Source organism: Hemitrygon akajei, chromosome 5 (genome assembly GCF_048418815.1).
Source record: "Hemitrygon akajei chromosome 5, sHemAka1.3, whole genome shotgun sequence".
Lineage (NCBI taxonomy): Eukaryota > Metazoa > Chordata > Chondrichthyes > Myliobatiformes > Dasyatidae > Hemitrygon > Hemitrygon akajei.
The window spans coordinates 141,192,811-141,207,490 of record NC_133128.1 but is presented as its reverse complement, the minus strand read 5'-3'; the positions used below and the strand labels follow the sequence as shown (position 1 = coordinate 141,207,490).

Here is a 14,680-nt window from a genome sequence, read left to right as displayed (position 1 = left end):
ATTGTATCTGACAATAAACTCCTCTGAGTCTGAACATGTTTGTAAGGGAGGTTGCACGGTAAGTGGGGGCAGCATCAATGGGATGAATGCGGGGGGGTAGAGGTTGCATTTAAGTGGGGAAAGGAGAATCTAGTCAACAGGTAGATGCTGGTGGGGAGGAGAAAGAGAATTTGTTCATTTGGGTGGTGTGAAAGGAGAGAAGCATGAAAGCAGAATTGGGGGAGGATGGTGGAAGGTGGCTCGCCAGTTTTGTTTGAAGTGAAGGATGGTGAAGGAGTAAAGTGCTCCAATTGCATTCACACCTCTATGGCCTGTAATGATTTATTGGTAAGTCATGTGTGCAAGACAAGTGCAAATAATAAAGTAGGAAATACAGAAAACAATTACCAACAATTTTTTTTTTAATTTCTAGGCCTGTTATTATCAAATTCAGCATGAGAAGCTAACATAGAAGAACAACCTTTCCTCTTGCTGATGGAGTGGTCCTTCGCACAATTTGGAGAGTGGGTCTGTGGGCAGGCCAACATAGACACATTACCTCATACATTCATGTATTAGCTCACATAAGCCTGCACATTTAGCATTCCCCCACAACCACAGCTTCCCTTTCACCCTCTGCCACAGCTTCCCACACATTTCATACGTTTCCCATCCACTCCCTCAGCCAAATCACGCCTGTACACCGTTGCTCCTCTCCTTATCTAAACAGCCAGCAACTACCCATCTCACAAATGAAAATCCAGTGATGACGTGCTCTGCAGTGTTTTAAGTCTAAATAATTGAATGTACATCTTGTTTTACTTGGAATTGGTATTTAATTGAATAATAAAGGGTAACTTGTTACTCCAGGATAAAAGGTTATGAATGTAGCAGTGTATAGAAGGGAAATGTATTACATTGAAGTATTGTAAATATACATTATGTCACAGAATGCTGGACTGTTTTGGAAATAGCACATAACATTTAAGCATTTGTTTAAAAACTTTCTGCACTAATACACTGTACTTCAAGGATGGAAAGCACTGTCACTACCCAGCCACTTGGACCAATAATATTTCATGAGCACATAACTCCCTGTCTGTTTGGGATAATACCAGTGTGGTGTGTAGCTGACCCGAATGGAGATAAAAATCATAATGTAACTAAGTGAATCTATACAAAATCCATTAAATAGAATACAACTCGAGAGCTGTGCAGTTTTGAGCTTCACATTATAGGAAACGTTACAGAGACGGCATGGTTCATGCTCTGTAGCAATTGGGATTGTTTGCATTAGAATTGAGGACTCTCGATGGAATGAAACCAAGCAGATAGATACAGGGCATCTCCAATGAGTGGGGGCTTTGGAATGTGCATCAAAAACATGAGAGTTTGAGTTGCTTTTTTTTTTAACGTGAGTTTTTAAAGTAGGAAATTCTGTAACTTAAGACATGGGTACCTTTAGTGAATCAGTCACATTCAGGTATTTTCAAGAAACCAGAAGTGAATGTTGACAGATTTCAGGCCTACAAGGTTTGGTAACAGAATAGGAGGTGTGATACTATAAGCGGAGTTTGAGCAAATCTTAAAATCCAAGTGTTGCTCAACTGAGAGTAGTGTAGGTCAGTTAGCACAGAAGTGATGGGTGAATTTTTGCAGTGTTTTCAATTGATTTTTTTTTAAGGAATAGAATGAACAATGCCAAAGATGAGTGTGTTGGAATTCATCCTAGAGACAACAAAGGTAGGTTACAGCAGTTGATGACCTTGTGCGGAGCAGATGGAGTAGTGTTGGGGAGGTGGAAGTTTGTAGCCTGAAGAAGGATCTACACCTAAAGTCAAAAGTTCATGTTAGGTTCCAGTTTGCATCTTGATTCATCTGATACAGCTTATTTCCAAAGGGATGGAGTCAGTGGCAAGGAAGGAATTGTGTCCAAGATGAATGACTTTGATTTTCTGAGTGGTTCGTCGGAAAATATTTCCTATCATTTGATAAGACCATAAGACATAAGAGCAGAATTAGGCCATTCAGTCTGCCTTGCCATTCCAATATGGCTGATTTATTCCTCTCAACCCCATTTTCCTGCCGCTTTTGTAATGTTTGACACCTTAACTAGTCAAGAACCTCTGCTTTAAGTATATTCAATTACTTGACCTCCACAGCATATCTTTTGGATAAGGGGCCCAAAATCAGCCTCTTTGCACCTCTGATTTTTGAATATGCTCCCCATTCAGAAAATAGTCTACACCTTTATTCCGTCTACCAAAGTGCATTATCAGACACTTTCCTATACTGTGTTCCATCTGCCACTACTTTGCCCATTCTCCCAAACTGTCTAAATCCTTCAGCAGACTCCATACTTCCTCACCTATCTGTCGCTCCATCTAACTTTGTACCATTCACAAACTTAACCACAAAGCCATCAAGTCTGTCATCCAAATTATTGAAATATAAAGTGGGAAAAAAACTGATTCCAATACCAACCTCTGCAGAACTAGTCACCAGCAGCCAACCAGCAAAGGCTCCCTTTATTCCCACTCTTTGCCTCCTGCCAGTCAGCTAATCTTCTATCCATGCTAGTATCTTTCCTGTAATACCATGGGCTCTTCCCTTGTTAAGCAGCCTCGTGTGCAGTATCTTGTCAAAGGTCTTCTGAAAATCCAAGGAAACAACATCAATTGATTCTCCTTTGTCTATTCTGCCTGTCATTTCCTCAAAGATTTCCAACAGATTAAGCGGGCATGATTTCCCCTTAAGGAAACCATGCCAACATTGGCCTATTTTATCAAGTTGCCTCCAAGTACACTGAAACCTCATTGTTAATAGTGAACTCCAACATCTTCCCAGCCACTGAAGTCAGTCTAACTGGCCTATAATTTCCTTTCTCTGCTCCTCCCTCCTTGAAGAGTGGTGTGACATTTGCAATTTTCTAGTCTTCCAAAAATATTCCGGAATCCATTGATTCTTAATCATCACTAATGCCTCCACAGCTACCTCTTTCAGAACCCTGAGGTGTAGTCCATCTGGTCCAAGTGACTTGTCTACCTTCAGACCATTCAGCTTCCCAAGCACCTTTTCTTTAGTAATAGCACCTACTCACTTCTGCCCCCGACACTCTTGAATTTCTGGCATGCTGCTGGTGTCTTCCACAGTGAAGACGGAGGCAAAACACTTACTCCATTTGTCTGCTGTTTCTTTGTCCCACATTACTACCTCTCCAGCATCATTTTCCAGCAGTCCAATGTCCACTCTTATCTCTTTCTTTTTACTCTATATATCTGGGCGTGGGGGGAGAGCTTTTGTATCCTTTTATATTTTTGGCTAGCTTGCCTTCATATTTCATCTTTTTCTTTTTTTAGTTGCCTTCAATTATTTTTTTTAAAGCTTCCCAAGCCTCTAACTTCCCACTAATTTTTGCTCTATTATATGCCTTTTCTTTTGCTTTAATGCTGTCTTTTACTTCCCTTGTCACCCACAGTTGCCTCATTCTCCCTTTTAAAATACTACTTGATCTTTGGGGTGCATCTGTCTTGTGCCTTCTGAATTGTGCCCAAAAATTCCAACTATTGCTGTTCTGCTATATCCCTGCTAGTGTCTCCTTCCAGTCAATTTTGGCCAGTTCCCCTCTCGTGCCTCTAATTCCCTTTACTCCACTGTAATACTGATACATCTGACTTGGATTTCACCCTGTAGAGGGAGAAGATGATCATGTTATGATCACTGTCTCTTAATGGTCCCTTTACCTTGAGCTCCTTGATCAAATCTGGTTCATTACACAACACCCAATCCAACTTTTCCTTTCCCTTAGTGCTTTAAAAAGCCACCTCATGGGCTTTCTACAAACTCCCTCTCTTGGGATCCAGCACCAACCTGATTTTCCCAATCTACTATCTGCATTTTGAAATCCCCCATGACTATCATAACATTGTCCTTTTTACATGCCTTTGCTAAAGTATCTCCCATTGTAATTTGCATCCCACATACACAGGCTTCTGAACAGTAGCCAGTATAAACTCCTATTGGTCTTTTACCATTGCATTTTCTGAACTCTGCCCACAAAGATTCTCTTCTGTCACCTCTTCCCAAGGATTTGATTTTTTTTTACCAACTGAGCCACCCCACCTCCTCTACCTACCTACCTGTCCTTTTGATACAATGTGTATCCTTGGATGTTAAGCTCCCTAATATCTTTTTCAGCCATGACACATTGATGCCCACAACATCATTCCTGCCAATCTCTAATTGCATTACAAGATCATCTACCTTATTCTGTAAACCATTTGCATTCAAATGTAGAACGCTTCATTTCTGTATTCATCACCCTTTTTGATTTTGCTCTGATGTTACAATTCAACTCCTCCCACTGACTGTAACTTTGCTTTATTGTCTTTCCTCACAGTCTCACTATACATTGCATCTGCTTGTATACCAACTGCAATGGTATACCATCCTCAGCCCTATCAGTCCAGTTCCTATCTCCCTGCCAAATAAGTTTAAACCAGGTGTTCCCAACCCAGGATCCACAGATCCCTCATTAATGGTAGAGGTCCATGGCATTAAAAAGGTAGGAACCCCTGGTTTAAATGCTCTTGATTCTGCCTGATGCTGGATCTCAAATCAAATTCAAGTTTAATTATCATTCAATCATACATGAATATGCCAAACGAAAGTGTTCCTCTGGGGTCAAGATGCAAAACATACACAGCATATTCAAAATAGAAAAAAGTAGTCACACAAAAAAAAGACATATTTAGCCTGAGTCCCACAAATTTATGGTGTAATTCCCAGCAGTACGCGAACATTCATATGCAATCCAGCTTGTCATTCCACTAATTGAACACTGGAGGGCAGCACTGACAGGAGAGGCCAGTCCCACCAGTGTTCTGATAATTTGAGAATGGAGAGGTGAAGAAAACAGCTTGTCATTAACTTGTTGTAATTAACATTGTTTTAAGATGCTGAGGAACTGCCTGCCTCTAGGTGATAAGTAGATAAGAGTCAAAGATTGACTTGGAAACAACAGAATGAAAATGGACACCACAGTGTTGCAATTAGTAAGTTGCTGCCTCGTCTAAGTTCGGTCCTGACCTTGGGTGCTGTCTCTGGCTGCATAGGTTTCCTCATGATTTTCTGCTAACAGCATGCAGTGTGGTAGATTAATTGGCCATGGTAGTGTGTCGGTAATTGGCCTGTAGAGTCGGTGAGTGGTAGAATTTGGGATGAGTTGATCAAAATGTGAGAAATAAAATTGGATTAGAAGAGGATTAACATAAAGTGATGCTTGATAATTGATGTGGTATCAGTAAAGTGGAGGGCCATTACTATGCTGTTTGATTCTGGTACCCCCATGTTGAAGAGGAAAATAATTACTGGCTCCCTGAGTCTTGTGAGGGTGAGAGTACTGTTGGTTCCTCTGTCCTGGAAGGGGTGATAAGTTCAAGTGATGCCATCTCTCTCTGCCCCTGAGATAGATACAGTATCTGCAAGAGAACTATCCCCTACACTGAAAGGCCTCCACTGTTCTATTTTCTGATTTTCATATCCTCAACACTATCCACAGGCCTGTTGTTCACTTGCATGATCCTCCCCACCTCCCCACCCCTGTTAAGTGGCTGATTTGAAGTGATCAAAGTGCATTGAATTCTCACATTGTATAGAAATGGGAAAAGAGGGAGTTTGATCCTTAGTAATCATTCTTTGCAATTAATTCTTCCTGAATGAATTACTCCTGTCTTCCCAAACTACTTCCAGATACTTTGCAGTTCATAATGCTGTAAATCTTTATTTCACTGTGCTTCCATTGTCCAACTTTGGAAGGGTAAATTCTGTAAGTCCATTGAAAAAATGGATCACGGGAGCAAAGTATCACTTTTTTTGTGGTCAGTCAGTTGCACTTTGCTCCAAGTCAGGATTGTGGCCTCAACCCACTAGAAATCTAAGCACACATATTGGCACTTCCACTTGGTCTGAAAAGTTTTGGGTTAGACCATAAAATATAGGAGCAGAATTGGGCCATTTAGCCCATGCAGTCAGCTCCTCCATTCAATCATGGTTGATCCTTTTTTTTTCCCCTTTCTCAGCCCCACTCCCCGGCCTTCTCCCCGTAACCTTTGAGGCAGTGTCCAATCAAGAACCTATTTTGTAGATTGTAAGTGAAGATGATATCATAAGCTCCTTTTTGGAGGGACAATGTTGGTGGTATTGCACCAAAAGCATTTTCTCTAATATTCTTGTCAATGTCCATTCCCCAGTCAACGTGAAATCTGATTTACCTGGTTTGTTCTCGTGGACTGGTCTGACTGAACTTCTATTCATATTGTCTGCTGGGTTCCAGACCTCAAACCTGAGACCATGCTTCACACTAATGAACTGATTGATTAATGCTTTCAGGTGTAGTGAAAGCATCTGCAGAATTAAAACTTTTCTCTCTGGTTTTGGACCAGAGGTGTGAGAAATTTATTTTGTTGAATTGTTTTTCTTTTGCCAAGTGGACAGAAGAAAAAGGGAAGAGTTTACCACCTTTTGGAGCCCACTGTTTCTGAAGAGTCAATTTTAGCATTTCATTATGTAATTGAAGCTGCCATTCAGATAAATGAGGATTTCTAAGAAATATTTAATTTGAAAAGAATAAACTTGGAGCTAAACAAAAACAAATAATCTCAAACTGTTTGTTTTATTCTGCATATCTGCCAAAATGCTGCTGCACTCAATTGACCATTATTTTTCTGGTTAGCAAACGGTTAACACTTGCCTACAACATTACACTACAGTAACAGCAATCTTAACCCAAGGCTGGGCATTTTTAACAGATGAAGGAATTTAATTTAGTCTCCCTGCTTCTTTTTCTTCCTTATCACCTCCATTGCTAAATCTATGTGCTTAGTTCCCTTCTAAGCCATGAGCAGATACAGCTCTTGCAGAGAAAGTAGATTATGAATATTAAACACTGTACAAAATCCCTCCTACCACACCCACTAGGATGAAGTTCTCCCTGCCATCTGTTTCTCAGATGGGGTGGCAATCTGTCCTGTTCACAGTGCCAGAGAGTGTTTAACCATCACTGGATCTTCAGCACATTCCCAATTATGACCCTATCTTGTCTACCCCCTCATAGCATCATTTACCCCACCCCCATCTCTACCACTTTCCTGCTTCCTCCTGGGGAGTTGCAGTTTACTGAGCCAAGTTACCTTTCAACTTTTAACATATTTGAAATGACTAAGCTTCCTTAAATGTATATTTAACATAATGTTGATTGACATCCTGTTTGAGTGGCCTGCTGTTGACAAGTTCTATAAATGCCAGTGTCTTTTAATCTCTACTGAAAACCATTTGAATGCCCTCACCCTTGGCTCTTCTAACTCTGCAGGGTGCTTGTCCTAGAAATTGTCGCTTATTTCTTGTCATTGAAACCTTTCCATTCCCAGCTAGATCCACGGGCTTTTGCTTCTAGGATGGCTGAGCTCTCCCACAGCAGCAGATCAAGCATCTTATCAAGCTGGCTGCTCCAATTTTCACAGGGCCTTTCCTTGGGCAGTCTGCCTGATGTCTCCTCTCCATAACACTCTACCCACTTGAATGCCTATGTTGATTGTTGCAGGGAGAATTGACACACAGGCATGGGTAGGTAGAATGTGCCTTATTCTCTTACCATGAGTTTATAAAGAATTTTAATAGCTTTTTTAAATTTTTGCTGTTTTGTGTATTGTTGGCATTGAGCATGAAGTATTGCAGGAAACTCGCTAATCTCTGAATTATGACATTAATTTATTATAATAGCATTCTCCATTGATTCCCCTCTCCCTCCCCAGTAGTGAAAAGTAGCTTCACTCTGACCCTAACTGCCAGAAAATGACAATTACTTGAAGATGACACAATTGGATCCTGACATGATTCCATTGTTTACAAAGGCATTTGGTAATGAGAAGATGACCCGATGCGCCAAGTAACCAAAAATAAATGATGGAAATGAAAAGCAGGGCATTGCAAAGCCTGTAGGACAGGAACCCTGCAGAGAGCCTTAAGTGCTTTATCTCTGTAAAATATGCCTCAGTGGTTTACAGTATCCTGTTTATTAATAAAGATTAATATTTTGTATTGTGAAAATTGTTTAAAAAGAGATTTAATTCTGAAGTATGTACAGAGCTGATTAGAACTGATGCTGCATACTGGAGTGCTTCACAGTACATTGAACTATTGTAACCTACTTGGTGGCAATAAAGTGGAAATATGGTTTTCTTCATACCACTATATTGTTTTGTATTCACATAAAGGAGAAACAATGGTTGGTTAAGTGAAAAAAAGAGCATCTTGTCTGCTGAAACTTCAGTTCCTCGAGTATCTGAATGAAAATGACTAAGTCGTTGGTAAACCTCCTTAGGTGAAAGAGACGATGCGTGTACACTGTTGTAATCTTCATGCACTACCAGATTAAAATCTTGAGTTGGATTGGGATGTTGAACAGACTGTATTCAGAGTTCGTCTGTTACTTTATTCACCCTTGCACACGTGTGTTTAACCTTGCTCCATTACTTCCAGTTCTCACTAGCATACGCTCTTTCCCTTTACAAATCATCGCTGAGTTGCCCTCAATCTATATCTCCTGAACCTGGGATTCCCACTTTGTCCATCCCAAACACGTTAGAATATAAACCACTCCCCCTTCCAACTACTCTCCACGTCCAACCACTTTCCCTGAAAGGAGAGTCTTCTGTTACTCTTTAATTTTTTTGCCAATTTTTATTAAGGATAAAGGATACTGTGCATAGATGAGAAAACACAGTTAAGGATACAGTCAGGTTAGCCATGTTGGAGCAGGCTTCTTGGGAGGATGACCTAAATCGTGAGATTTCTGATGAAAGATGGAATAAAATTCTTAAAGGGGTTAATAAATCATCTTTCTGTGCTTGTCATTCTCTTCTACAATTTAAAGTGGTTCATAGAGCTTACATTTCTAAATAGAAGCTGTCCGGTTTTTATCCGACTGTTTCTCCACTTTGTAATAAATGCAACTCTGCTGATGCCTCTTTAATTCATATGTTTTGGTTTTGCCCTAAAATTGAAAAGTTTTGGCGGGAAGTATTCCATACCTTCTCACAACTTTTTAGGGTCCAACTTGACCCAAATCCCCTTACTGCCTTGTTTGGTATTATTGCAAATGAAGATATAACTTTAAATACTCCTAACCTACAGGTTTTAGTTTTTACCTGTCTTTTAGCAAGGAGAGCAATTTTGCTTAAATGGAAGGAGTCTACCCCTCCTACACATCTTCAATAGCTACGTGATATTATGTCTTACTTAAATTTAGAAAAGATCCGCTGCTCAGTCTTAAATTCGAAACAATCTTTTTATGATATCTGGGGACCTTTCCTAAATTACTTTTCCAATTTATAAAGTTTAACAGTGCACAGACTTTTATGTATATTTTTATCTTCTCTTCTTAAGCGAATATGTTTTTTTTCTAATTATCCATTATCATCCATCAGCCTTTTTCTTTGGTAGTTGGTAGGGGGTTGACTTTTTTTATATAAAAAATTTCTTTTATGATGTATGACCTATCTTTAAATTTTTGGTTACAGGGTGGTATACCTTTACGTGTTATGCTATAACATTTTGATCAATTTTATTTCAATATATGAATGTACACAATTTATGTTGAGATGTATCTATGTGTTGCACTTTGTAAATCTTGGTTTCTATTTCTTCTGAATAAAAATATTGTAAAAAGAAAAGAGCAGGCTTGAGGGGCCAGGTGGACAACTCCTAATATGTATGCTCATTTCCTGACTGAACTGATCACAGTGACTTCCCTGTTATGTAGAAGTTCTGTAATCTGGTGCTAGGACTACAGGGACAGAAAGTTCAGCTTAGTGCCATCTGTGTTTCAAGTACCTAGGGTGGTGGATATCTTGGATTGATCTGAAAGCAGATGATGCAGACTTGAGCCAAATGGAAATTAACTAGACACAGACAGAATTAGAATGCAATTCAACCTAATAACATTTGAAATAACTCTTACCATAACGGTCATTGGCATCTATCTGAAAACTGTTCAGTGGGGTCAGTGGATTTTCTCCTGCACCCTCTTCTGAAGCTGGCCACAGTTTGCAAAAGGTTACTTAAGTCCTCCCATTAGAATAGCTTCTATTTCACCATTTAAAGTTAAAAGTTGTTGCTATCCTGTTTTTTTCCCTGACGATGTTGAATACATCCATTAAATCTGATCAAATGTGATAAATAATAGGACTTGTATTAAGTGCAATTATGTACTGTACTGTAAAAGTAGGGTCACATAGAAAACCTACCAGCAGTGAGATGAAAGGCTGATAATCTGCTTCAGTAACATTGGCGCCCTCCATAGATCAACACTCTCCTGATAATAGGCATTTCCCAGGTATGGACCCTGTCACTGAGTTTCAATCCAGCTTCTCTGGAAAAGGAAGGTGGGGAGATCAAGAGCATTGCTGAGGCCTGGAAGAGGCTGGAAGATCTCAGGAGGGGCAAGTGGATGTGGAAGAAAGATCAAAGGCCTCCGAGTGAGTGGAGGGAGAATCACCAGGGCTGGTGTGCCTGAAATAACATGCATTTCCATTTACTGCGGTACATCAATGGCAGAAGATTTTGAGGATGCATATGATTTAATTGATAATTAGCCTTACAGCACCTGTAAGGCCTTCAAAGGTCCAGAACCACTTTCTCCAAGGAAATCTAGGCGAGGCAGAACTTGATGAGGGATTCACAAGTATTACAATCCAGCTGTTGCCCAGTTCCTTGAGCTGTCCAGAATCAGAATCAGATTTAATATCAGATGTAAGATTTGTTAATGGCAGTTGTACAGTGCAATACATGATAATATAGAAAACTAAATAAGCAAGTTACAGGAAGTATATGAATATTAAACAGTTAAATTAAAGAGAGTGCCAAAACAGAAATATATTTTTTAAAGTAAGGTAGTGTTCATGGGTTCAATGTCCAGAAGCTGTTCCTGAATCACTGAGTGTGTGCCTTCAGACTTCTGTATCTCCTTCCTGATGGCATCAGTGTGATGGGGGTCCTTAATAATGGGCACCACTCCTCAAAGATGTCTTGGATACTACGGATGGTAGTACCCAAGATGGAGCTGACTAATCTTACAAATTTCTGTAGCTTCTTTTTGTCCTGTGCTGTAGTCCCCCCCCCCGTCCCCCCCACTGTCTTGCCTTCTTTATGGGGGCATTGGTATGTTGGGACCAGGTTAGGTCCTCAGAGATCTTGACACCCAGGAACTTGAAACAGCTCACTCTCTCCACTTCTGATCCCCCTATGAGGATTGGTATGTGTTCCTTCATCTTACCCTTCCTGAAGTTCACAATCAGCTCTTTGGTCTTACTGACAAGGTACAAGGTTGTTGCTGCAACACCACTCAATTAGCTAGTATGTCTCACTCCTGGATTTCTAGAGTGCCTACGGGATGGCTTTTTGGAGCAGCTCCTGGTTGAACCCACCAGAGGATCAGCTATTCTGGATTGGGTGTTGTGCAATGAACCAGAATTGATTAGAGAGCTTTAGGTAGAAGACCCCTTAGGGGAAATGATCATAATATGATTGAATTCACCATGAAACTTGAGAAGGAGAAGTTAAAGTCAGATGTATCAGTATTACAGTGGAGTAAAGGGAATTACAGAGACATGAGAGAGGAGTTGGCAAGCATGGCAGCAGAGTAGCAACAGCTGGAATTTCCGAAAGCAATTTGGAAGGTGCAGGATATATACATCCCAAAGAGGACCAAGTATTCTAAAGGAAAGATGACTCAATCATGGCTAACAAGAGAAGTCAAAGTCAACATAAAAGCCACAAAGAGGGCATATAACTGAGCAAAAATTAGTGAGAAGTTAGAGGATTGAGAAGCTTTTAAAAACCCACAGAAGGCAACTAAAAAGTCATTGAGAAGGATGGAATATGAAAGTAAGCTAGCCAGTAATATTAAAGAGGATACTAAAAGTTTCCTCAGATACATAAAGTGTAATAGACAGGCAAGAGTGGATATCGGACCATTGGAAAACGATGCTGCAGAGGTAGTGATGGGGTGGATGAACTGAATAAGTATTTTGCATCAGTCTTCACTGTGGAAGACAGAAGCAGTAAGCTGGAAGTTCCAGGTGTCAGAGATGATGAAGTGTGTGAAGTTACCATTACTAGGGAGAAGGTTCTTGGGAAACTGAAAGGTCTGAAGGCAGACCTCACATGGATCAGATGCTGCACACCCAGGTTCTGAAAGAGGTGGTTGAAGAGATCGTGGAGGCATTAGTAATGATTTTTCAAGACTCACTAGATTCTGGAATGGTTCCAGAAGACTGGAAAATTGCAAATGTCACTCCATTCTTCAAGAAGGGAGAGAGGCAGAAGAAAGTAAACTAGACAATTTAGTCGGACCTCAGTGGTTGGAAAGATGTTGACCTCGCTGTAGTGTCTTGCTCATAAAACTCCGGCAGCTTCAAAGTAATTGTGTTGGTCGACATGTTGTTGAATAACTCGGGAATCATTTGAGAGCATCAGGGTCACCAGTGTACAATTTTGTGAATAAAACATGCAATGGTTCTTTTATGTGCTTAACAAAAGCCACAGCCCTTCCATTACGAACAAACCAAGCATAGTCACCTTACACTGAAGTCATTACATTAGACACCGTCTCTCAAAGTGAACACAACTTGATGATGGTGTTTGTGAATAATGTAGAACAGTTTCTATTATAAACAATACGTGTCATCTGTCACCCATTATATTAGCTGACACCCTCAGTGTGTCCTCTCCCAGTCACTGACCACAATGTTACTCCTGTGGAAGGCCAACCCCTCCAGTCCTTTCAGTTGTCTGTCCTCTCCCGAATGCCTGCAGGGACATTCCATCTGGCTGGAAGAGCTGCCCCCGGAAGTTGCCATTGTTGCCCACCAGAATATTGCCATTGTGGTCGGCCGCCACGTAGCCGGGGTACTTCAGCCAGCCCAGTCCCACACAAAGGCACCAGAGCTGGCAGCGCTGCCATGGCAACTGAGCGCATCCGGGTGATGTGCCTGTCAAGTGAGAAGACCTACGTCCTTGTAGCTGACGTAGGGGAGGCCCAAGCAACAGGTAGCTCACATGCCACAGGTAGTTCAGGTAACTTTGCAAGTGCCCCTCCCTCCCCCACCCACTGTCTCTCATCGACATCCACAATTCCATTCAGGGATGCAAGTAGGAGGTACCTGTACAGGCTGCTATCCACACCCTCCACTTGTCCACTGTCCCGACACGCCATGGCAGACTGTCTTCCCACCTGGAGGTGAGGGGTGTCCCCAGTGGAAGTCCCTTTACGAGGGAGTTCTTCCCATGCACCTTGGGGATCTAGGGTGAAGGCTGCTGCATAAGCAGTGCCCTGTAACAAGTTCCTTAGCTTGTACACGGACCTCCCAACCACAGGCCTTCTCTGCAGGCTGGAGGAGACCGTGTACCACATGTACATGGAGTATGTGAGGCTGCAGCCCCTTTCCACAATTCTGTGTGGGCTGGTCCTCACCTTCTGGTTACATTTTAGGAGGGACAGGGGTGAGCAGCAGGCGACAGTGAGAAATACCTCACCTTCCATTAAGATTTAATACTTTTAAAGAATTGTACAGCACAGAAATAGACCATATGGCCCATCACATCCATACTGGCCCCACCTATTCTAATCCTATTTGCTTGCATTAGGTCTGTATTCTTTCAAAATCTTGCCTTTTTAAATGCCTGTCTAAAAAGTTTCTTAAATATAGTGATAGCATCTGGCAGCAGGTTCCAGATATCAGACCCTCTCTATAAAATCAAAACTTACCCCTCAGTTCCTCTTTAAAACTGTCACCTTAAATCCACACCCTCTTGGTTTTGATGTTCCTTCCATGGAGAAAAGTTTTTGACTATCTACCTTATTTAAGCTAATTATTCCTTCATTCAGGGTAAATAATCTCTCCCCTTCATCTCTCCATCTATGTTGTGCCTCTCATGGTTGTAGAATCATAAGGTGGTAAGGAATAGGAGCAGGAGTCAACCATTCAGCCCATTGAGCCTGCCCCATCATTCAATAAGATCAGGGCTGATCGGGTCATAGACTTGGCTCCCTCAACCTGTCTTTTCCCCACAGCCGTTAATTCTCCCATTATGCAAAAAGACAATCATCATTCCCAGGAGTGAGGTGCCAGTAGACTAAACAGTAGCAAATGTTGGGTCATTATTTAAGAAAGGTGGCAAAGAAAAATCTGATAATTATAGACTAGGTTTTTGTTCACAAACAAGAGAAAATCTGCAGATGCTGGAAATCCAAGCAACACACACAGCATGCTGAAGGAACTCAGCAGGCCAGGCAGCATCTATGGGTAAAAAGTACAGTTGATGTTTTGACCGGAATCGGCGACTATACTCCTTTCCATCGTTGCTGCCTGGCCTGCTGAGTTCCTCCAGCATTTTGTGTGTGTTGCGAAGTTTTTGTTTCTTTTTTTCCCCCTATTTTCCTTTGCTCATCTATTAACTAGGCTCCTTCAACGTCACATTAAAATATGACATAAAAAATTAACACCCTCTGGGACTGTTCTTGATACAGTTCAAATGATAAGCGAGGAACTCATTGAAGGCCTGGATGGAGTAAATGCCCAGAGGGTGTTCCCATGAGAGGTAGAGTCGAAGAGCCAAGATCACAGCCTCAGAATAAAGGGCA

At 41.2% G+C, this 14,680-nt stretch overlaps 1 protein-coding gene across 6 annotated transcripts in view; it reads left to right on the top strand.

Annotated features, from left to right (window-relative positions):
• The window catches only part of als2b (alsin Rho guanine nucleotide exchange factor ALS2 b), a 146,128-nt gene extending 137,701 nt beyond the window's left edge, over positions 1–8,427 (top strand). For all 6 annotated transcript variants that reach the window (XM_073046720.1, XM_073046715.1, XM_073046719.1 and 3 more), the window contains one exon: positions 413–8,427. In XM_073046720.1, the coding sequence (XP_072902821.1) occupies positions 413–451 (39 nt within the window). In that variant the 3' untranslated portion in view covers positions 452–8,427. The remainder of the gene's footprint in view (positions 1–412) is intronic.
• The last annotated feature ends 6,253 nt before the right edge of the window (positions 8,428–14,680 follow it).